A 23,447-nucleotide genomic window follows, 5' to 3' on the forward strand; every position below is an offset into this window, starting at 1 on the left:
CTTGGCTCTACCCATTGGACAAAGTGGTAATGGGCATTAGAATTGCTAAATGGCACTTTGCACCAGTTTAAAGGAGAAGGATGTTTCAATAAGAAGACAATAAAAGGATTGCTTAACAGGATATCCTCCTGCAACAGCCGCTTCTCCTCAGTGTACCCTTAGCTACTTGCTCAGATTGTAATAAAAAGCTTATTTTTATTCATTTTAAACTGCAACATGTCATGAGGCTTTCGCACGCTTTTCACCAAACAATCAGCTCAGCTCATGGATGGGCCAACAGTGTGGGATGAAATTCAACCTCTCTTTAAAAACTATGTGCTACATAGAGGGGTTTTATTTTCTTAAAAGTAGTGGATCCAAAATCAACGAGACTGCACCTCACACTGAATCATAGCAGCCCTTCTCGTCAATATTTTATGACTTTGTGGAATTCAAGTTGCTCAGCTGAAAACTGAAATTCACAGAAAATGATATTTTTCCCCTACGAACCTCAGTGATTCATGTAACAGGAATAGAAGTAGGGGAATCATATTCTAAAATGAACACTGCCAAACTATTGTGGTTATTCAATACATTATGTTTATTATGTACAGCTTAAATAGTGCCACATTAACCACTGTATTTGATAACCAGTGCCAGAGCCGCATGAATTATACATAACAAAACACAAACATATGTAGAGAATGATATGTATATAACGAATCTTGTAAATTCATAGCGTCGAATATATGTCTTTAGAATATATGTTTACACAGAAACTCGTATAAGGTCTCTTATTGGCATTTAATTTAAGAGGTTAGATTCTGGGAATGTTGTGCAAGGCCTGAAAGGCGTCATACAAATTCAAGCCAAGGTCAAACTTTTAGTTGCAAACAAATATTTCACAATGAAGGATGGGCAAAAATTCTCCGCCTGATTAGCAATTTGGCATGCACCATAACCAAACGGCTTGGGAGTTGATAAAGCCAATTTCAGTCATAACATTTTGGCTGCACAGGTCAAACAGCGTGATGCATGTTCTACTGGACTAATAGTTTGCAGGGGGAGTCATACAACAATGGCTTGAATCAAGATGAGGATTGAAACATGTCAGACAGCAAAGATTTACTGCATTTTATTAACTAAAAGTCTGCTAGTTTTTACAGTCTAAGTAGCCGTTAAGCCCCACTTCTGTTTTTAGTAGAATGGATCATGAAAAATGAAACTCACAGGAATTATGTTATTTTACTTTGCCATCCAGTTTCTGAGTTGTATCCCTTTATGTAACTTATGTACATATATAGATCAATATCCAAAATAAAAATATCACACTATTAATGATGTCTGTGTGCAACACACCTTCCTGATGAATATGATGGACACTGTGCATATTACAAATACAAATAAAACAATTATGATCATTGTTCCAGCGTGAATTTTCTGCGCTTTTGAATGAAACAGACAATTCTCTGAAGGGTTTTTCAGATACTCTGTCATCACAATGTTTTCATCGCTTGTAAAGCATACCGTGTTGCTGACATCAGGCACTTTTATTTTCAGCTCATGTAGTTTTGTCAGCCATTTACTGTCACAGCAGTTAAAATAATTCCCACCAATATACATAACATTGAGGCTTACAGATAAAGCAAGAATCAAAGAATGGTTTAAAGATACAAAATGATTATTTCTTATGTCAATTTCTCTCAAAGGAGAGCAGCTCAGACTGCTGGGTATCATGTCTAGGTGGTTGTTGGACATGTTCAGCTCCGTTAACGCTGGCATACAGGGTAAAGACAGATCAGAGCTGCTCATGTTTATTTCACTCATGATCAAGGACTGAAGAGTTTTCTGCACACCTTCTAATGAGCCCTCTTGCATTCCCATATGTGAATTCCTTGCAAGGTTCAGAGAAACCAAAGAGGTTTTTTGAAATGTGTTTGGGTGAAGCATCTTGATGTTGTTTTCTTTAAGGTTGAGGTGTTTAAGTGTCTTTAACTGCCCAAAAACGGTACAGGATGTTTTGATTTGGTCCGTGGAGGCACATGGTTGCACAGAATTGTCTTGTAAATTTAATGTCTCTATTTGCGTGAGCGCATTGACAAATAATGGTGAAATGTATGCAAGTCCATTACTCTGCAGGTCGAGGTACTTTAAGGAGGGGAAGAAAAGCTGCCGATGGGATCCAGATTCATTTTTTCTTACATTCCAAGTGATGTTTTGCAAACAGTTGTAACTGAAATTCAGAGTTTCTAAAGATAAGAGATGACTTAGAGTCTCCAGTGGGAAAGACCTAAAGTGGTTATAGCTCAAGTCAATATAAATCAGTGGCATCAGCCTCCAGTTTGCATGTAGGTTATTTTTTCGAGCTGTTCTCTCACGCATCATCTCCCTATAAAGAGCATTGGCCTGTGATACCATAGTGGCCTCTGAATTTAAGGCACCGACCATATTATTCTGTAAATGAAGATACCTCAGACGGTTCATCTTTGGAACAATTGGAAAATAAATAAGTTTGTTGTGACTTAGATCAAGAATTTCAAGTCTGTACAAGTGGTCATCTTCACGTGTGACAAAGAACTCAACTGAATTTTGACTGAGATTCAGATATTTAACTTGATGTAATTTAAAATCGCAGATATGTGCGAGGTTGTTTTGGGCCAAGCTGAGCATCTCTAATTGGTCCAGTGGTTCAAATGTCCCCTTTTCTATCACTGATATCTGATTGTTATCGATAGTAATGGCCCTCAGACTTTTACTCTCTTTGAACAAGTTGGGTGAAAGTCTTGTCATTGCATTACCAGTCAACTTAAGTTGATCAAGAGAAGATTTTTTTCGAAGGTACACTTCCACTGCATCATCACTCAAGCCGTTCATTGATATGTCCAAACTCTTCAGCCCACTGATGGATTGGAGGGCTTTGCTGTTTCTGCCAAGGTTGTTGTTCAGTGCATTTCTGGACAAATTCAACTCCTCAAGTCGAGCCAGGTTTTCAAAAGCCCCTTCGGAGATGAGATCCAGCTGGTTGGAGCTCAGGTCCAGCTGTTCCAAGTATGGCAAAGCAAGTGTGTGCAACTGTCTGATGAAGTTATTGGACAGGTCTAGTCTTCGAAGCCTTACATCCAAATCCAGAGGGACAGAGTGGAGATTCTGGTTGTTCCAGGACTGCTCCTTGAAATGAAAGGAACATTAATCATAATAAAAGAGTAAAACATGGAAACCAAGGATAAAAACAAATCTTAAAAAAACCCAATATTACACATATCTTGGGCCTACCTTTGGCTCATCATATTTCAGTCCAGTCATGTAAAGGTCATGGCTGAGTGACCAGAGTAGTAGGAGATTAGAGAACATGTGTCTGACCATCCTCCCTCTGCGACTGCTTCTGCTGCCGATAAACTGTAACACTACTGCTGTCAGAGCTCATATACACACACACCCTCTTATAGCCATGCTTCATAAAAAAGGCAGAGAGAAAACAGCTGTGGACACCAGATAGGCACTGTGGATACTATATTTAGACTATAAAGGCTTGACCACTGATCTACCATTTTCTATTAAGAAAACATCCAAGTAAGGACTTTTTAGTTCAAATAAAAACAAGCTTTTAGACAAAGATGGACACATTTTTTTGTTTAATGTAACCAATTATGCAGATACATACACTAAAGAGTAGGTATGAAAAATACCAATAATATACCAATTGCTAAGTTATTTTACTAAGACTTGTTATCCCATTTACAACTTTAATTTTTAATCATGATATATAAAAGTATAAAAGTATTTACAGTGGTGGGGAGTTCATGTCAGCCAGGAAAACACCTCCTGAGCGATATAAAATTATACCTTTGTTTGTTCCTGACATAGTCTGAGGAAAACGGAAACCGTTCTAAAATAGACGAGAGGAACAAATAAACAGACGGCATGGAGGTGGAGCTGGAGGGAAGCCCCCAGTGAGGTATAAAGAGACATGCTAAAATAGGCTGATGAAAGGCAGTGGTAGCACACATAAACACTGCTAGGGGACAGGGCCAGGTGGACTACCTGAAAGATACTGGTTTAAAGCTAGAGGATTTTTCAGTCCTCAGATAAACCTGACACATAAGATGGGCAGTTCATTTAAAAGGTTCATTATGTATTTTCTAGAGATTAATGACAGGTCCCCGAGAGTTTTTCTGCTGCTGTCACTCGGACCTTTATCAGCATCCCCTCACACGGCTCAGTGTCAGTTTCCAACATCCTGCAGCAACGAGCTGCATAGTTATCATTGTTGTGCTGTCTTGTTTCAGTTTAGCTGTATGACACCAAAAAAGGTCCACTCTGCGTCCATAGAGATGAGGGCTTGTGGCCTGTATGGTATCACCAATTCTAGCTCATCGTCCTGATGCAGCTGCACTACGCCTGTAACAGAGGATACATATTATACATAAAAGACGGCATCAGAGAAAATACATGATGGGCGAGAAAATAAAGGAAAAACTGACATAATGTCTCTTAGCGAGGCCAACTTCAATGCTCCTTGGCATAGACTCTGCGAGTCTCTAGAGCTCAACTGGAGGGATGAACGCCAGTCTTACAAAAGATTCAGTTTGTGTTCACAGAGAATGGTGAGAGAGACTACTTGGGATAAAGGCATAATGCAGCATTATGGGAAATGCGCAAAAATATAATTACTTGCCCAAAATTCGATTAGAAAATCAACAACCTACCATTCTCATGTATGCATGGTAAATAATAGGCAACCACCAGTAGCACCAGTTAGCTTAGCACAAAGAGTGGAAAATAAATATAAAATCCTTGTGTCAACACCACTAAAGCTCACAAAATTAACACATAATATCTCACTTATTATTGTGTGCAAAAACTGAAGTGTGAAATGCCAGAAGCAGTTCGGAAACCTCAGGATGGTGTTGAGATAAGAGATGGGCAAAATGAGTGAACAAATCTTTTTGAACAGCTCTTTTTATATTGTCTGGTATGTGCAAACAACATGAACACTAAAAGAAACAGTTCAGGTTAACCATGAAATTTGACCGGGAACTAATTTTTCCAACACCGCATGAATGCAGCACAAGTCTGTTGCAGTTGGTTTGAATTAGTTCATTTAGTAGAAGTTTACAGGGGCAAGCAGCAGTAGCTGTCCAGTTTGCATGCACTATTACAAATTGTTGTGAAGAAACTGACACTACATACTGCAAAAAGTATCAAATCTTGAAAGGGTCAATGGATTTTCAACTCAAATGAACCGATACTGTGAAACTTATTGGTCAGCTTATCACTCAATGAGACTCCAGGAAGTTCAAGTCACTACCTCAGGCCAAGAAATAGTCCTTACATAATACATAATTACCTGTACACAATGTGTCACTTTTACACTTGTGCGAAAAATAAAAAAAACAGGTATATTGGTGCTGGTAGCCAAATTATGTATATGCTTTGGAAAGAGCTGGACTTGCTAATCTGTGTGTTAATCTAATGGCCTGCTTTATATTTATTATGGACGCATGAGAGTGATCACCATTCTCATCTAACTCTTGGCAAGAAAGTGAACAAATGTATTTTCCAGAATGTTGAACTATTTCGTTAAGCAACCGTATCGGCCATCAGTATTGCTCACTGACCTGCAGTGTAACATGTATTGGCAGGATTTTCATCGGGCATCTCTTGTAGGCAACGCAAGAGCTCTGTTGACGTCGTCCCTGTTCTGGTGGAACACCAACTTCGAATGATATGACCCATAACCGTACTCGGGCTATTGAATAAAACCTGTGAACACAGCAGAACATTAGCGGAACAGTTGGAACAAATCAGATGTAATATCAATTTAGTTATGCTTGAATTACAGTGACACAATACTTGTCCAAACACCAAGTAATATCCATCCTCTTGGACAACAATTCTGTTTTCCCTTTGTGAAATTGTATTTCCTTGCTGCGCAGAAACAGTCCAAGGGATCACTGTTATATTTCCTACGGGAGACGGCAAGATACACTTACTCAAAATAATGGCATATGGCGCGCTGCTAAAGCCAAAGACTTGAATTTAGTTTTACCTCTTATGTCTGGCTGTTTGTTGGTGTTAGCGGTTAACTGCAGGAATGATGTTGGAGCTGGCAAGAGGAGAAAATAAACATAATACTTTAATTTCATTAAGTTAGCATACAGTGTTTATGGTCTCACTACCAGATTAAAGTGTGACTAATGGACACATTTTCAATTCTCAGCTGCGACGCACCTCTGTAGCTGCCCTGTTCCCGTTTTACTCTCCTAGAAGATATCTTCAGAGAACTCAGAGCTTTATGCAAAGTACTTAGCTTTATGTCCTATGAGAAAACAATGCATTAGGAGAAAATTTATTATTGAAGCGTTATCTGAATACTCACTAATGGCATAAATCTCAGTAGTACAATGTCCAAGATGACTCCATTCTTTATAATCAGTGACATACCTCTCTTGTTTTAGACATCTTGGCCGTTTTCCCATTGACTCCCTCAGAACATGGCTGATTTAATTGTAGAATTATGTCCCCTTGGAGTTTGCGAAAATCGCTTTCTAAAACACTGGCTCTGTGCACCAGGAACAGACTAAGACAAAACATAAATGCTGTGAGAGATAATAAAGCATTGTACAGCATTGTGAGACAAGCAAGTCAGACTCAATGTCCTCAAGTTACTCAAACGTTTGAGGTCACACATCAGTTAACCCCGGAAATCTAAAATGTTCAGTTTCAAAATTAGTTTCTAAATGAGGAACTATCTCCTCTCTGCCTCTCAACATGGAACTCATTTGTATTGTATGAAGATTAAAGCCAAATTTGCAGCGTTGTGAAACTTGCAGTCAAAGTAAAAAGCCACATTTTAATAAAGCCAAAGGCCTCACTCAGAGGAACATCATTTGTTCTTGTCAATACCCGTGCCAGTGGAGTCCGATATGAAAGCGAAGTTTTGACCTTTTAAATCAATACCATCCGCCGCACAAACACAAAAGACAGACAAATGCATTTAGACAGAAAATGAAACATTTTAATCCATCAATCAACTCCATTTACAAAAGTATATCCCTTTTTATATACAATATGTACAAAGACGTATAAACAACTATCATTTTTCCACATGGATTCATTCATACCGTAACTAAAACAATAGCACTGTAACAAAACATATCACTGATATTCTGCAGGGATGTTGTAGTGCAAATGTGTGCAAAATATATAGTGCTGTTGCTCTGTGACTACCTTATAACTCCAGTTTTAATGGATTTTTTTTTCTAGCTCCGCATAGATACCATTATACTTGCTTTGAACATGTATATGATCTTTTAATAATTTTTATAACCCAGGGGCATATGGACCTTTAAACCACTTACTATATAACAGCTAATATAATTAAATTAATTAAAATGGCCAAGTATACAATCTGCGAATAAAACATTTTTGATTAGCTAGTGTTTTTGGAGATACAAGATTATCATTCAACAGCACTTAAAATATGTAAATATTAAGTATATGTCAGCGCAGTGTCCTTCCTTGTTATAAAGAGAAATGCCGTCTGTGTTGACACAAAAATGGGGACTATAAATAGAAACTTTTGTTTGATGAGGCTCATTGAGGCTCATCCCTTTGCACAGAATCGTGTGTGGGAAGCGTAACAGTCAATATTGTCCTTTTTAATGCAGAGCTGTGAGAGTGATCAAAAGTCACCTGGGGCTTCCTCGACTTTAATAACCCGGAGGATTTAAATTTCCTCGGAACGGGGGCAAGACGGGGCATTTCACGTAGAGGGGCTGGTTGGTTGTGTAGTTATCAGTTCTGTCCAGCAGATGGAGCCTCTCCAAGTCTGACACTTCCCAGGAAGGTGGTGTGATTGGTCATGCTGATGAGTGTGTCCTCATACACTATGCGTATGGAGATCCTCTGGCCGGCACGGAGCAGGCTCACCCCAGCCGTGTAGCAGGTGTTGAACTTGCGCTGGCCCGTCTCGATGCTGCAGGTGCAGCGCAGGAATGGGTTGGAGTCCACCATCACCTCATAGCTGGCAATGTCGGTGAAGTTGAGGTAGTACACCTGGTGGAGACATAAAATTCACACAAGACTGAGAGGGGTAGTCAAAACAAATCCACATGATATTTAAGAGCTTATTTCAAGCTGGAGCAGCTGGAATATCAGAGTAGCAAACAAGGGTTTGAGTTATAGACATTTAGCCACGGGGAGAGGGGGAAAAAAATATGTCTCATAATAATATAACTCAAACATTTACAGATGAGCAAAGCGAGCAGGTTTTTAAGCTTAGCTACAGAGGAACTGCCAGTTCTTTTGACTCTGAACTGTGAATTTTAAGAGTTACGTCAAGGACCGTACTCACTTCTACCTGACTATATATGAAGTAGACACCATCCAGCAGCACCTCTAGCTCTCCAGAGCGAGAGTGCATTTTAAACACGCGGTGATGGATGGACACCATCTTCCAGTTCCTAAGGATGCCTTCAGACAGATCTAAACATGTCACAACAAACAAACAGAGAAGCAAACAGTCAACATAAACAGCTTTCAGCAGTGTTTAACCACAACCAGAGCTCTGCGCTGGCAGAAAATATAAACCTGCTAATGATGCTTACACACTCCTTTCAGACTGACAAAGTGAAGCAGGAAAACCTAAATCTACTAGTATGCGAGGCCTCTGCTCTGGAGTTAACACGGGTCTGACTTGTAACATAAGCCTTTAACTGTATACTAATCCTGTAATAGCTATAGGATTACTTCAGGGTTACTATAATCTTACATAATTGTATAGTAAATATTGGTGGCAACATTTAGCCATTTAAAGCATAAAATCTAACATTTATTCTATTGTAAGTCTGTAGAACAGTTGCAGACCCAGGTCTCTGGCATGTTTATTGTTTTGTGTCAAAGACTGTCGTGCAACTGCAGCTGAGAAAAGACAGACGACTCACCTTCTCTCACTTGGATGGTTGTCTCTTGCCCTTGCAAATGAACCACTGCAGGCTGCAAAACAAAAAAAGATCTCTGGTGACTAATGTGAATACACAGTAAAACAAGAGAACAGCTGTTTCATCTGGGATTTTGTGTGTGTGTGTGTGTGTGTGTGTGGGGTGAAATTTAATTTTCAATAGCTGACATACTCTACCTGGAATTCTTTTGTTTTCGTCTTGTCAGGAACCCCTGAAACAATAAGAGCGAGAGAGACATGATAAATTTCTGGCCTTCAACACTGCTGGGGGAACAAAGAGATGATGATTAAAAGAAAACAAACACTGAAATAGTTTAAAGAACGATCACCGCTCTCCCACACTATGTTTGACATCCTGCATCAAAAAACTCTCACTGTGAAGGCAATGAGTTCATCGATTTTGACAACTTGAGCCCCCTTCTAGTGTGGGAACGGGTCCGCATGCAGGAAAATACTGTAATCTAAGAAGAAATCTTTCAACTCTTGGGTGTTTTCAGCTCTTCTGGCTCGTGTCCTTGGCTATCTCAGCGCGTTATCGCGTCATTTCTATTTTAAGTTGTAATACCTGCTGGACCTTGCGTGCCCGGAGGTCCCTGCGGCCCAGGGGGTCCAGGCGGTCCTGCGGGCCCTACAGCGTTGCTTCCTGGAATACCGGGGATTCCAGGGATGCCCGGTGGCCCCTGTGGGCCCGGGGGACCGGGGGGACCAGGGGGGCCCGGCACAGACCTCTTTTTCCCTGTGAAACGAGACAGCAAAATGGTTGGAAAACTAAAAAATCTGAGTTAATAATTTTATTTATATAGCCTGAAATCACAAATATGCCTCCCAGGGTGTTACAGTCTGTACATCTTACTGTAAATTCTGATATAAAGGAAGAGGACCGGCAAGAATAATGCGCCTGACGGATAGAATCAAACACTTAACGACCATAAGCCAACACAGTTATTGGATTTTGGATGACTTCTCACAGATACTTTCGGAAAGTAGGCAGCAGGTAGCAGTCTAATCAATGACTAAGATCACTGAAATTTAGGTTAAATTATGTATTACCTTTTTTCTTCTCTTTCCTTCTTTCCCTTCCAGTCGATTCTGTAAGAAACAAAAACAGCGTGATTAAGCTTGAAATGGTCTCCCGAACAATTATCATCTCGGATAACATCTCGAGTATCCCTCTCATTCCGTGTAGGTATCCCAAATGGGCTAAAATAACAGATTCAGATGTTTCGGCACTGAACACTGGAGTGGAGGTATGTCAGTCTGTGGTATCTTCTAGTGTAGTAATTTGTAAGTGTGGTTTCACCTCCTCTGTATGAACAAGTGCCTTAAGCATTCACAGGCAGTGGAACTGGAGAAGATCATTAGAGAGATACTTTATCCTGCCAAAATCCTTTTCTTTGAATTAAGCCCAGATGGAGAATGCAGATGAAAGTGTGTGTACATGTGTGTGTCTCCCCTTTACAACCGTGTGTGTGTGTGTGTGTGTGTGTGTGTGTGTGTGCATGGATGTTGGTGAGGCATCTATGTCAGTGCTTGAAAGACAAAATGCACTAAGTGTATATGCGTGCATGTATGTGTGTGTGTGTGTGTGTGTGTGTGTGTGTGAGAGAGAGTGCAGCTGAAGAATCCTTTTCAAAAAGCCGTCTCGCTGCTCTTGTGTTTACCATGTCATTACAACTACAAAGGCCATTTAACCTTAAAACCTCACAGTTTGAGTCCCCCTCAAACATATGGCCAGTGTTTCTCCTCTGGCTAAATGACTGGATGCATCCGCATAGATTTCTCTTAACGAGCAGCCCTATCTGGAATCTGGTGCCCGTTAGGAGTGCCCAGAACGCACACATACGCACACATGTGCAAACACAGGACACACACACACACACACACACACACACACACAAAAACACACATCTAAGGCTGAGATTACAAAAGCCTTTGTCTGTGCGCTGAGAGCAGAGGAGAGACCTGGGAATGATTAGTGTTTAGAGGCTCGGGACTTAACTGATTTATGTAGAAAGTCTCAAAGGTGAGTTTTTTCTTCTAATTTAAACACAATCACTAAACTTCCCCCCAAGTATTCAGTGTCACGCCACAGACATTGGAATGCCTTGTGATCATGCTGCACTTGTTGCACTCAGACATGAAACTTCAAAGGCTTGGCGTTTTTTATTTGCATAGCTAGCATTCTAAACAAAAACTACAAAAGCTAATTCAGACATATTGGCCATATGGTTCTCTGTGGAGCTATTGATTACGATAAATCAATTTGGTGGAATTAATGAAAGCCATCAAAGTCTCAAATGATAACCTCTCGTGGAAAAGGCCACCTGGTTCTTTAAAACGTGTACTACAGAGTGATTTTGGTCTTTATTTTATGATGGCTCTGACCTGACCGATTGCACCGTTGGATTCCAAAAAGCTCCTTATTTGACAGATAGAAAAGATATTTTCGGGGACTTGATATTATTCTGAGACAGGGGAAATCAACGCGGGCTTTGCTTGCCTGTTTCAAATTGGTGAAACCCTCCCAAACTCCTTGTTGTCCTTGTTTGCTATCCAAGTAATAATCAGTCCCATTCCGTTTAATCTCTTGCTCTATAAACTCTGCAACATTATGCGGTGGAGCTGCTTTGTTAAGTAAGCACAAAGCAGTAAAAAATCAATTCCGCAAAAAGTGAGAACCCATTAACAAACGATTTTGAAAATTTAAGAGCTTTAAAATCCACCGAAAGCCTGTTATTTACACTGTACTGAATCCCCTCAAACAAGAGTTACAGAAACCATTGCTCAACAGATGACAGGGCCTTTGCCAACGCAACGTCCAGAAAATAGACTGATGCAGGTGCACCAGAGAGCAAGAGTATGTGCTCTTTTTTTGTCATGAGGGGCACTGAATTGGGAGCTTGAGCCTGACAGATATAGGAGGGTGAAGTAGAAGACGATAAAGCTAAAAGTCTAACTCAGATCACAGTACAAGTAAGACACAGCATTGGTAAATGATAATAAATTTACACGTACCTGTTTCTGGCTGCTTGCCGGGACTTCTTTTCGCTCGCTGAGTTATGCCCCTGTTATCCTCTGTGGCATGGAATTCGCTTTTTCTGTGCAGTAATTTCTCCTGGTGAAAAACAAACAGAAAGCATTAATTAGTGAGGAATAATTCATATAGCTGAACATTTCAAGAGGGCCACTTGCTTTAAGCACAGAGACGCTCTTCAGAATATGAAAACCAGCCAAGACCACCTCGTATTAATTCCGTAAAGCGAACAAAAGGCAGGAGCGATACAACTTTTTTGAGAACGAAACCCACGTTACAAGTGGCCTTTTCTATTCTTGGGGTATAATGTTTGCACAGAGACAACTCGGGGCATTTGAAAAGATGTGAGACACTGTCAGCCAGCACATTCATTTACGGCCAAGTTATTGTCTGTCCCATTGGGGCTGTAAACCATACTGTAACCCAAGTCACTTTTGTCTGTGTTTCTGCCGTTTGAGACAGTCACCTGGACACGGCTGCTCCAAAATTCACCTTTTTATACAAAAGGAGGACATGAATTGCGGTTAATCTGAGAGCAATACCCATTCATATGGCACCTGGTCTCAGCCCTATTCAGAGGTAGCATGAATAAGCGAAAATGGAGTCAAAGAAAAGGATCTGATGTAGCTGGTCTGAGCTCATCCCCCCAAAACAGGAAAAGCTATGGTGGGGTGTTCCCATGGGCGAGTGAGTGGCGGGGCAAACCGCATGCCTGTGTTCTTATGTGACTGGTTCTGGTCGACCTACATTCACATGAACTCTGTAGGACGTGCTGACCTGGCTGTGGCACGCTCGAGACATGACCGGCTCCGACAACAAAAAAATGTTCCGTGCTAAGGATTCAAGACTTTCAAAAAACGGGGATCGTTTCAAAGTCACTTTCTGTTAGAACAGCCAGTTTGTGATCACATCTTTGGAGGGTTCCCAGAACCCGATAGACAAAGAAACTCGGCACTGGGAGCACAACAAGACCACCCAAAGCCTTCTTTTCATCGAGCCTTGCAATATATATCGCTTTCGGTCACACTTTGGAGTGTCAGCATAAATAACTGTAAGAGTGCGAGGCATGAAGGCGTTCGATGGCCAAGGACAGACGACCTGACAATGTATATTTGTGCCGGACATCTGCTTGGAGTTTGGATAACTGACATCTCCGTAGCAGTGACATGTGCAGCCCGATAGCATGGATCAAAAGATAATAAATAATGATGTATCATTTATTCTCACTGCTGGGAATGAATCATACAAGCTTACTGACAGGCACTTTGACCCCTCTTTTTCCGTGGGGGCCGATCCCAGTTGGGTACAAGATGACATACTCCATGTTTCCAGCTGTGACGCTCAAGTAAACATAGTTGTTAAACCCCAACGGCGAGAAATCTCCTTCTCTGGAAAGCAGCGTGAACTCCCAGTGCCTCTTTGTGTGGTTTTTCAAGCAGAGCCACTGAAAGACCGTAAGAAGACAGACAAGAAAAGTTATGTTTCGAGTTTCTTCTATACCTCGTCTCAGATGTGGGAACCCCCCCTCCTGTGGTGAGAGATGAGCTGTATCATGTCAAACACCACCCACTGGCTGTGTTGGGCAAACTCAGAGCAGTTAAAGTCTACATCCCTGACCAGCTGCCAGCCATGTCTGACCTTATAAGCACGGGAATTCCAGCCTGATGGAGGAGTATGTGTTGGACTGGTTCGTCGACACACAGACCTCCAGATGTTCCCGCGAGCAGCGACGTTTGCTGTTCATTTGGCGTGCAGGTGTCTCCACATCTCCTCTCCAGCTGTTGGCATATAGGGGGCTTTTACCTCTCAAAGGATTCTGGGTGTATGTTCAGGCATATGGCGTTACACTTTCGTCTGTTCTGACAGCCAAACATGATTCAACAGCCAATTCCTGGCCCGAGATTAAGCTCCAGCACAAAAAACAAACAAGCAATCTGCTAGGCTACTACCAAAAACTGGTGCGTCTGGTGCTGCAGATGAAGGCAACAAAGTGATTGAAAAAAGCTGATCTGCTATACGATGATGAGAAATGGTTTTGCGCCGTTGTTTGCTTCATTTCACTTCATTACAACATTTACAGCCTTCATACCCTTCAAAGGCACGCAGAGTTACAGTAAATCAGGATGACAACGTGTTGGTATGTATGCCAAGTGCCAACTATTGAGTAAACCATTCCTTTTCAGCGCGAGGGAAAAAATGCTATTAATTAGAGGGCTTTCAAATCTTCAAAGCGTGGGGGGTGCTGTTGCGCGCAGAAGACGCGATTCCCCGTTGCTCCGTGAGGATATGACTAAAATTCAGTCACCCCAGGGATGTGTAATTTAGTGATCACAAGACTTCTTTTGGCCCTATTAACACTTACTATTACAACAGCTTGAATCACTACTCGTTTCTGCACTGAGACCACAGAAATTGTCCGACATTTGTAACTTTTAAAGCGATTTGTGAAAATAAAAGGCTACAGCTCGAGTGTTCTTTGGCCCAATACTGATTTCCTGACATTGTGGTTGCAGTAACGCCTTTCAATCTCAGACCAGCAGTGAAAATTAGTCACTAAATTGTGGTTGAGAAAGTAAAGTTACAAAGTTGAGAAGGCTGGTGGCTGTGGGTGCCACATGGGTGCTCATGTTTGTTGCATTACGGCCCTGGATGCACTGTATTTTGTTCTTGTCTTTATATGCATGTAATGAGAGGTATGACAATAAAAGCCTTTTATTACCATTTATTATAATCACTGTGGTACAGGCATTACTAACTTTAATAGCATGCTGATAACTGGGACTATGACAGCATGTTTTCTTTTTTAATATCCCACAAAAGGAGCGACCTGACCTCCGCCAATATCAGACACTGCTCTTTGGAAGGCCATGTGTTTTAAACCATAACTCTGGTAATTTAATAACAGCATCCATAGATTGTCATCTAAAAAAGCTGTGGAGCTTAACCTAGGGGAAATGTTGCCTGTCAACAGCCAATCACATTTTAGATCGTTGCAACACTGCTGGCAAAGCGACTTCTTGCTGAAATGCTGTGAATGCTTGGAGAATTTATTATTTTGGTAGATGTTTGTGACTCTGGACTTAATCTTTACTGGGCGTCTACGCCATGTGTCTGTCAAGGCAATTCAGTCTTCTATGGAAAAGTCTGCAGCCTCATATCTCTGATGTTTCCACCTCCTCTGCCTCATGCTTTCATGACACTTGTGTCCATACTGATTGATTCCTGATATGGAGGCAAGCTCCATGTGTACATCTGATACCGCTGTTTTAACTAATCACGCACTGGTCACAATTAAAGGAGATGTGGGTGACAGCCCACCCCGGCGCCCCAGAGCTTGTATGCTGCTGAGGACTTTGTGTCCCATCAAACTGACTTTTTTAATAGCCGTTAACTAGACTCCAGATGTTTCAGCATCTGTTCTCTGGGAGACTTTGAAGGCATACATCAGAGGAGAAAATTATTTCATATAATGGTTATAAGAAAAATGTTACACTGAAGAATAAAACGCTATCTGAGCGATCACATTAAATATCCTGCAGGTTGCCTTTTATGATGTGTCACTCACTGAGGGCAGGTGAACGAGGGTCAGGCTCACTGTGGGTGACACTTGCTCTTATTGAGTAAAGCCCTGCATCACACTCCTAAGAGCTGCGCACACCTGGGAGGGGCTTTTTACTGTTGGGAACTGCGCAGATCTGCTGGACAGCTGGGGTTTACTGCCTTGCTCAAGGGCATACCAACTGTGACTATTGGGAGGAAGGCTGTTTGTTCACTCCCCAGGCCTGGATCATAAATGACCAGATCATCTGCTCTCATTAAGAAGCAACAAGTTGTGTCTAAAAAAAAGTGTGAGATGTTAAGTAGTATGTTATCGTTACATGCAAAATTGTTTCTATTGTTTACTTTTTTCTGCTTTTATTGTATATTTTACAGTTTGTATTAATACAAAAAAATGTTCTGTAGAAGTTCTGTAACTCTTCAGGGAATCTGTATCTCTCCGCACATACATCTAAGGAAACAAATAATAATATTATTATTTTATAGACATCCTAGCAGACAGAAATGGGCTGAAATTGTGTTATATTTGATTTGACAGCATTTGCTGTTCTGCTTTCTTTGCCTCGCATCACCCTGCAACATGAGTAACACGCAGTCCCTCCTCTCCTCACAGACAGATTCTGATCGGACTCATGTAGTATTACAGCTCATATAGCCTAGATCCTTATCTGGGGGTTATAACATTAACACTTTCTTCATATCAGTTATAACATTTTCAGCACAAAATTCCTTCAGAGGTCCACTTGACCTTTTTATGGTGAAAGACTAACACATTTGACAAGTGGTGGCTGTTAAGAAGATGACACACAGGATAAAAATGCATTCATGTGTCCAAACTTAAAACCGGATAAAAAACAAAATTCAATATCACTAGATTCAAAATAAATCTGCTGCCAGAGTAAACACAGGATGTGGTTTTCTTTTCATAATCAAACTGAAGTATTAAAGCACCCAATACATAAAAAAACACCTACACTTCTTTCCACAAGCACTTAGAAAAAATATTTACATCTTATAACTTATGTCAATATCAATTTCCAATTTTTCTAGTTAAAAAAATGTTTATCCTGCTGAGAACCATGATAGCAACTGAGAAAAATGTTCTCTTTCTACTCTGTTTGACCTAAAAGAATTTTGCCAAATGATTAATGTTCAAAGCTGACCAGCTCAGTTAAAAAATATCTGACACACACTAAATTTGGTGTGCAAAGCTGTCATTACACGAAGCCGCTTGCCTTTTTCAAACCCGACCACAACGCAGACTGAGTCCATCCGAACTGAGGTTGCACACTGATACTATGTGATGACAAAGCCTCGCACTTCATCTCTTCAGTATCAGATGTGTGGTGCGTTTGTTTGTTCCCCTAACTGGTTGTTTTCGCTTTTGTTTTCCATGAAGACTTTCCACGTTCGGGTACACTTATCTGTATACCTGCACATCACATCAAATCGCACTGATGCTGCTGAAGTGCCCTTTGATGAAGACTTGTGTGAAAAATCCAATAAACAATTTTTAGCTCTTCAGAGGAAATTCTTCAAAGGGGAAATGCCTGGAAAGCTAACAAGTGCGGCCGCCGCGTCCAAATGCCACATGCTCCTGTTTCTCCAACTATGTAAACTGTGGGATGTGTAATCAGAGTTGTTTAATGCAGACATCTGGCAAGGACAGCATCACAGCGCTGTTAAATATTTACAGCTGGGCCACAGTCTTTCACCTCATGAAGCGTCACCATCTGGGTTGAATACCAGGCCCATCTCACTGAGCTTTAACCGGGAAAACCAAACTAAAATAAGCTTAGCAGAGGACACACTGACGACTAAATGAATAGGCTGGGTTTCCCACTTGTGAGAGTAAAATGTTTCAGGGCAAACACCAATACCAGCAATTGATCTCTGTGATCTTTCCTGCAGAGACGCGAATGCCTCCATCCTCTGGGTGACTATTAAGTTGACAGTTTTGCTCAACTATCAGCCAAAGCCCCACATGGCGGATTATTTTCCCTGCAAAAGAGGTAACACACCCGGTGACATGTAAGCTAATTGAGCAAAGTTGAGACCTATGGTCCCTTTGTACTGATGAAATTAGTGAGTGTGTGGTGGTGATGGAGTGGAGGGGGGCGGCTGTTGCCAAAGCCACAGACAACACAATGAACATTCAATCAGACCGCTGCCAGAAAAGAAAACACATGTGAGACGAGGCTGGCTCGGTTCCAAGTACCAACTGCCCCATCTAAGTCCTGATGAATTTACATCAGCCCTTGGGCTTTGCACCTGCTGGTGATCCAGTTAATTTTCCGTCCACCTGCTCCAGCACATTGACTGACCCGTCTCTGGGAATCCAGCTGGGCAGGATGCCTAAGTTTTGAGCATCAACCTCTGTCTGTTTAGGGGGGGGAGCTCTGGAAACAAGACAAATTGGGTTACATGTGGTTTGATTAAGGACAAAATAAAGCAATTTCTAAATAAGTATCTGTTGGATTTTTAAGGTTTTATGAAGTCAGAAAGTGCACCATACCTCCCTAACTTTCTTGATATGCCTCACATGATGTGTTTTACCTGAACAGGAGACTTTGGCCAGGTGACAGATTTTATAGCTCATACCTTTGTGCATCTTTGTCCAAGAGGCTGAATCACGCAGACGGGAGCGCTGATTCAAAACATATTTGTGTGGAAACTGAGCTGGCAAAACTTCGTGACAGGCTACTGTAAAATAAGTTGCCCAGAAACATGCCATAACAGAGCACAGACACAAAACCTGATACCGTGATCCGGGAACAAGAGCACTCAACGGAGGTGAATGAACACGAACAGCCTCCGCGTGAGGAATGAAAACAATGTGCATGAGCTGCTCTTCATTTGTGTGTGTGTGTGGTTTTTTTTTTAACTCTCTTTTTTAAAACGTATTTTTACCTCATGAGCCTCTGTAGAGCGGCTGCTGCCGGAGTCCAGTCGCGGGTGTCCGGGTGAAAGCACTGCCGCCGGGTCAGCCAGGTCACTACTCCCCGCAAGTGTCAACATTGAGTCCCGCTTCTGGTGGATAATTTCCCTTTTGACTTCGGACCGCAGGTCCAAATAGCAGACGAGGGTGACAGCGTGTAGAGACAGCGACAGCAGGAATAATCCCAGGAAGACAACACTGCTGCTCCGACTCCTGCACTTCTTGTTGCACGTGCAGGGAGCTGCTCTGGGCATCACTTTGTCCGGGAAATCCTCCGCGGATGAACCATCGCATGCCATTATCGGACAAAGCGCGAGGCAGATGCTCTTTATCTCGGCATAATCGGGCTCGTTTGTCTCGCGCGGGCCGCGGCTATTCATTAACGTGGAGACTCATAGGTGCAGCTGCAGCAGCAGGTCGGTGCAAACTTCTTCGAGTATCTGTAGTAACAATGGAGACCCGCCCACCTCGCTTGTGATTGGCCGAGGACAATTACGAACCCTGACAATCCGGGCCAGAGGTTGGGGGCTGGATGCACCAGGTGCAGTAATTGAGCGACACCCAATGGGCAAAGTGGGCAGCTGCAGCGGCTGTGAGATGATGATAATGTCACGATGGTGTGAGAATATCCCCCTCTTTATTTGTGCTGTGTGATTATAACGCAGCAGCATACCTAAGAGGCAGGAAAACACATTTCCTGGCCCTCTCCAGTGATTAATTTTCTGCTGATGTGAGCATGAATGGGAAGGGGTGGTCACTTACTGTAATGTATATTGTTTACGCATGTGCTGTACGTGTTTTAGGCTCTGGACATGCAATTTTTCATGGGTGTACTCTGTTTGGCACTTTGTTTTGTTGTGTGGGTGGGCGGTGGCACATGGAGTGGTGGTCCTGTGTGAAGACCAGATTCAGAACCCTGGTAAATAGTGCCCCGGTGTTGTTACTGAAAAAGCACAAGTGGTTGGTGATTTCATCGTATCATCAAAGAGTGGAAAATTGCAAATTATATTCTTAAACAGACTACACATTATGCAATTATATTTAATTGCATCTGGACACCGTCAGGCTGAGCAGTATGATAGCGGGCCTGGAAGGCAGTCAATGTCACAGTGAGGTCAGCACAACTCTGTGTACAACACCATCAAATACTCTAAACACGTGTCACTCAGCTGGACTTGGGGAATAGTTTGACATTCATGTTACCAAAAAGCCAGCTGAGGACAATGCTTTAAGAAGATTGAATGTGGCACTGCGGTTTCTACATTTCCAACATCCAAAGCCGACCTTAATTTTGTTCTTTTCAGATGTAGACACTTTGATCTCCGGAGCAGGGAACCAGAGGTAGCCTGTGGATCAGTCCGTCCTTGAGTCTAGAGATGATGAAACCAGTGCACCGAGCTGGGCTGAAACTTGGGCTCTTGATGGATCACCAGCTTAGATTAGTTTTCAGGCAAGTGCCACAAAACATCTGTCTTTATTTCTTTGGGACAGAACCTGACATTTGAGTGCACTTGACCTACACAGAGGTACACTCTTTCATGATATGAGCTCACCCTGCCAGACACTGAGTAATCGCCGGTTTTCACTTGGTATTGTGGAGAGAAATAATAGAGAAGAATGACTTTTGGGGATATGGGTGTGAAATGTTTTCAGTATGAACCTGATTACTATTGCAAATAGTATTACTATATGTCTCGGGGTTGATTCTGCTCGTACTGCCACTGCATCACAGCCTCTGTGCAATACGTTTCATTCCTCAAACTAATCTGCAGAAAAAAAAGTGATTCTAGTGAGCTGCCACTGAAGGGCAGCATTGCCAAGCCATAAATCAATAACACTGCATACCAGTGTCCTGATGAACTTGAACTTAAAACTGCTTCATATTGGGTGAAAAATGAAATTTGAAGAACTTCTTATATTTATATGTATATGTTTATATAGCCTCTCTGTGGACTGTCGATCACATATGAAGCGTTCCCAGTCTTTCTCTACCAGAAAGTCATTTCTCCATTGTTATAATAAAAGATAAATCACAGAGAGAAAGACATTCAAAGTAACCCTCATAGGGCCTGTGACTGAGGGCTCAGCCTAAGCACGTTTGCTACGCTTTTCATCCAAGCAGCAGACACAAAGACTTTGAGAAGCAGATCATTCAGGACTGGAATAGTTGCATCCTCTATGATTTCAACTCATTTAAAAATAAAAACAAAAGGTTAGTCTACATATGCGCTTTAGGCTATTTACTCTATCAAACTGTATTCAAAATACTATCATTTCTGTGGGGAGAGAATGTCAGAGGGGCGTGAGCTAAAGGTCAAACTCAACACAGTGCCACTGTCTGAGTCACCTCTGTGTCTGCCGCCTCGATCCAGACAACACAACTTTAAACCCTGTGACAATTAAAACCAGTTTTGTTGTCATGATTGTTTTCCTGGCATCGAAAAAGAGCAGGAATAATTCTTATAACATTCCCCGGGCTTCAATGCAGCGTTCATAAATGGTGTGCCACTCTATCCTCTCTGAGCTTATAACAAGATTTAGAGGCTTTCCCTGCCAGATGATGGAGTTTTGCAGGAGGAATAGGCACTCTGCTTTTTTTTTTTTTTTTTTTTTTAACCATGGAGAGTTGAGTGGTGGGCAACAGCAAGCTGTTGGAAGATGACGGCTGCTTGGTTTCAACTTAATAGGCGCTGTAAATTTCTCCTTTCTCCTATACCCATTAATAAAAACTCAAAAATTAAAATCGACTTCCAATTGTCATAATAAGAAATAATATATGAGCTTAAGTGATTCATTGCTAATAGAATAATACAGTCGCACATTACAGAAAATTGTTTTAGACCTCCCCACCCCTAACATTACCTTCTCAGGAGTCATTGTCTGTGCACATTGAACTGTGGAGGTGTAACCTTGGCTAATTGATATGCTGTGGCATTTGATTTCCTACCTATAAATCTCCTGTAAATTGGACAATGTCTCCCATTTCCCCAGACAATGATTAATTCACTCTCATTGTGGGTGTCTGTCTCAAGAGTCCTTATCAAGATCGGAGAGCTCTCTCTGCTTTTCTTTCTGCACTGTGCTGCTTTTGTGCCCTCACGTCGCTGCCCCTCTGCTTCTATCTATTTGATGACTGTTGTGTGGAACTCAGAATAAAAACACTTTGGGTAAACTTAATTGATTTTCTCATTCCACACAGAACTGGTGTCATTTAGTGGCCTTTTTTAGCATGCATAAGGATTGTTTTGTTTGTTTTCTCGAGACAACCATATTCAGGGGGATCACTAAACAATACCATTTTAAGGCTGCACTTATTCATTTACTGTTTTTGTTTTAGTATTATCTGGGGGACATTTTGCCTTTATTAAAGACAGACAGTGTAGATACAGACAGGAAACATAAGATAGCACCAATTCTATACAAGGGAAATTCACAAAAACAGGAAGTGAGAGAGAGAGGAGTATGACATGCAGCAAAGAACCTGAGCCAGAAACGTACAAGGAAAGCTGTGCCTATATGGTATGCATCTTAACACTTTGACACTTGAGCAAATTGGTTTGATTTCTTTCAGAAACATGGGTAGAAAGGAAAGAGCAACTTAAAAAACATAACATGGCCCAAAAATCAACAGGAAATTAGTTCAAAAAAATAAAAAAAAAACACAACAAAAAAACAAACTAACAAAAAAAAGCTGAACAATTTTTGAAAAAAAAAAATGTACACTTTTTTTCTGTGACATAATATTAAATATATGGTTATGATAAATAATATATATTTTTTTATTATTATTATTTAGTAGTAGTAGTAGTAGTAGTATTAGTATTTTTATCATTACTATTATTATTAGTATTATTATTATCATTATTATTTTATAGTAATAATACAATTCTAAATATAGTTCTCTGGACATTTTTCCAAAATTTCCCCCCCTTTTGAAAAACTATTTGTCAGGTCTTTTATTTTTTGGTCACCTTTTCTAATTTCTTGCAAATTATGGGACAGTTCTTGTCAAGTTGCTCATTGCCTTTTTCTATTAATTATTCATCATGAATGCCATCATCGTGCGTGCCATGATAAAGGAAGAATCCAAACACAGAGAAGTTCAAAGAAGTAAAAGGGGGCAGCATTTAACAGTAAAACTATATTAAAACATCCATTTCCAATCTCAGTCTCATTTATCCAGTCTTATACTCAGTGCTTCCCAAAGACATGCATTTTTGCTAAAACATTACTATTTAAAACACTTTCACAAAAACAGTTTGAGGCACAGCATTAATCTGTGCTTGAGACTCTTTATGCACTTGTCTGAGAGTTTTTAGATGGAGGCTTTGATACAGTTTTGCTGTATTTAAATGTGGACCCCTGTGACTAAGTCTCGGTGACTTCAATTCATCAATAATTCTCTCAGTTTTGAATTCTTCTTTAACTGTCAAAAAAGCGACGTTTTCTTTACAAATTCAACAAAACACAGAGGGAGTAACTGATATTCAAATGCTCATTTTATAAATAAAGTATTGTGTGGGTGAAGTATCCTGAGGACCATTCAAAGACAGTTTAAGTAAATGTAATATAACAGCAGTGTAAAAACTCAAAAATAACTTAAAAAAAAAAAAAAACATCTGCATTTTTCCTTAAAGTGAAAACCATCTCTTTTCAGTTCCCTTGCACCTTCTAACATTGTGAAAGGTTTTTGTTGGCACTTACAACTACTCATAATAAAGTATGATATAGGATAATGATTTCGGATTCAGTGACCTGTGTGCAGGTTATGGGTTGAGATCGCAGCTGGCAGTTGGCAAACCAATGCCTAGCTACATTTTCATTCATTTGGAGTCCCATTTTTGTCCATGTGAAGTGTTTACATTCATTAGAAATGTAAATCCATTATTTATTTACTTTTCAGCTCTGTTTTTGTCCCTACCAACCCCTGAGGGAAATATTTGTCTGTTGAGCTGCTTAAAACGCTCTTCTGTGCT

At 41.0% G+C, this 23,447-nt stretch overlaps 3 protein-coding genes across 7 annotated transcripts; all 3 read right to left on the reverse strand.

Moving 5' to 3' along the window:
• Positions 1–609: 609 nt before the first annotated feature.
• On the reverse strand, positions 610–3,392 carry LOC121947651 (transforming growth factor beta activator LRRC32-like). Its single transcript, XM_042492718.1, has 2 exons — positions 3,253–3,392; positions 610–3,147 (listed from the first exon to the last, which is right to left on the reverse strand). Exons 1-2 carry the CDS (start codon positions 3,340–3,342, stop codon positions 1,306–1,308), a joined length of 1,932 nt encoding a protein of 643 aa, XP_042348652.1. The 5' UTR covers positions 3,343–3,392; the 3' UTR covers positions 610–1,305.
• A 304-nt stretch (positions 3,393–3,696) lies between these two features.
• On the reverse strand, positions 3,697–6,663 carry LOC121947652 (tumor necrosis factor ligand superfamily member 13B-like). 3 transcript variants are annotated; one of them, XM_042492721.1, is made up of 6 exons: positions 6,424–6,663; positions 6,211–6,298; positions 6,029–6,085; positions 5,845–5,945; positions 5,598–5,742; positions 3,699–4,377 (listed from the first exon to the last, which is right to left on the reverse strand). In XM_042492721.1, exons 1-6 carry the CDS (start codon positions 6,607–6,609, stop codon positions 4,262–4,264), a joined length of 693 nt encoding a protein of 230 aa, XP_042348655.1. In that variant the 5' UTR covers positions 6,610–6,663; the 3' UTR covers positions 3,699–4,261. The 3 variants fall into 3 exon arrangements, with proteins under 3 accessions (XP_042348653.1, XP_042348655.1, XP_042348654.1); XM_042492720.1 differs by having other exon boundaries at positions 5,833–5,945; XM_042492719.1 differs by having other exon boundaries at positions 3,697–4,377; positions 5,598–5,945.
• A 348-nt stretch (positions 6,664–7,011) lies between these two features.
• On the reverse strand, positions 7,012–18,917 carry eda (ectodysplasin A). Of its 3 annotated transcripts, none has more exons than XM_042493375.1 (8): positions 18,444–18,917; positions 11,957–12,056; positions 9,992–10,030; positions 9,507–9,677; positions 9,119–9,153; positions 8,925–8,976; positions 8,336–8,466; positions 7,012–8,037 (listed from the first exon to the last, which is right to left on the reverse strand). In XM_042493375.1, exons 1-8 carry the CDS (start codon positions 18,849–18,851, stop codon positions 7,777–7,779), a joined length of 1,197 nt encoding a protein of 398 aa, XP_042349309.1. In that variant the 5' UTR covers positions 18,852–18,917; the 3' UTR covers positions 7,012–7,776. The 3 variants fall into 3 exon arrangements, with proteins under 3 accessions (XP_042349309.1, XP_042349310.1, XP_042349307.1); XM_042493376.1 differs by having other exon boundaries at positions 8,342–8,466; positions 18,438–18,917; XM_042493373.1 differs by having other exon boundaries at positions 18,438–18,917.
• Positions 18,918–23,447: the final 4,530 nt, after the last annotated feature.

The sequence above is a fragment of the Plectropomus leopardus genome, chromosome 9 (genome assembly GCF_008729295.1).
Source record: "Plectropomus leopardus isolate mb chromosome 9, YSFRI_Pleo_2.0, whole genome shotgun sequence".
NCBI lineage: Eukaryota > Metazoa > Chordata > Actinopteri > Perciformes > Serranidae > Plectropomus > Plectropomus leopardus.

Excerpts from the sequence above, each read along its gene's own strand:
- LOC121947651 (XM_042492718.1), bottom strand. The coding sequence starts at position 3,342 with ATGGTCAGACACATGTTCTCTAATCTCCTACTACTCTGGTCACTCAGC. Across the intron at positions 3,148-3,252 it reads TGAAATATGATGAGCCAAAG|GAGCAGTCCTGGAACAACCA; the intron begins GTAGGCCCAAGA and ends TTTCATTTCAAG.
- LOC121947652 (XM_042492719.1), bottom strand. The coding sequence starts at position 6,609 with ATGCTGTACAATGCTTTATTATCTCTCACAGCATTTATGTTTTGTCTT. Across the intron at positions 6,299-6,423 it reads AGATGTCTAAAACAAGAGAG|GACATAAAGCTAAGTACTTT; the intron begins GTATGTCACTGA and ends GTTTTCTCATAG. Across the intron at positions 5,946-6,028 it reads CAAACAGCCAGACATAAGAG|GAAATATAACAGTGATCCCT; the intron begins GTAAAACTAAAT and ends CGTCTCCCGTAG.
- eda (XM_042493373.1), bottom strand. The coding sequence starts at position 18,851 with ATGAATAGCCGCGGCCCGCGCGAGACAAACGAGCCCGATTATGCCGAG. Across the intron at positions 10,031-11,956 it reads CGGCAAGCAGCCAGAAACAG|AATCGACTGGAAGGGAAAGA; the intron begins GTACGTGTAAAT and ends TGTTTCTTACAG. Across the intron at positions 8,467-8,924 it reads AACCATCCAAGTGAGAGAAG|ATCTGTCTGAAGGCATCCTT; the intron begins GTGAGTCGTCTG and ends TGACATGTTTAG.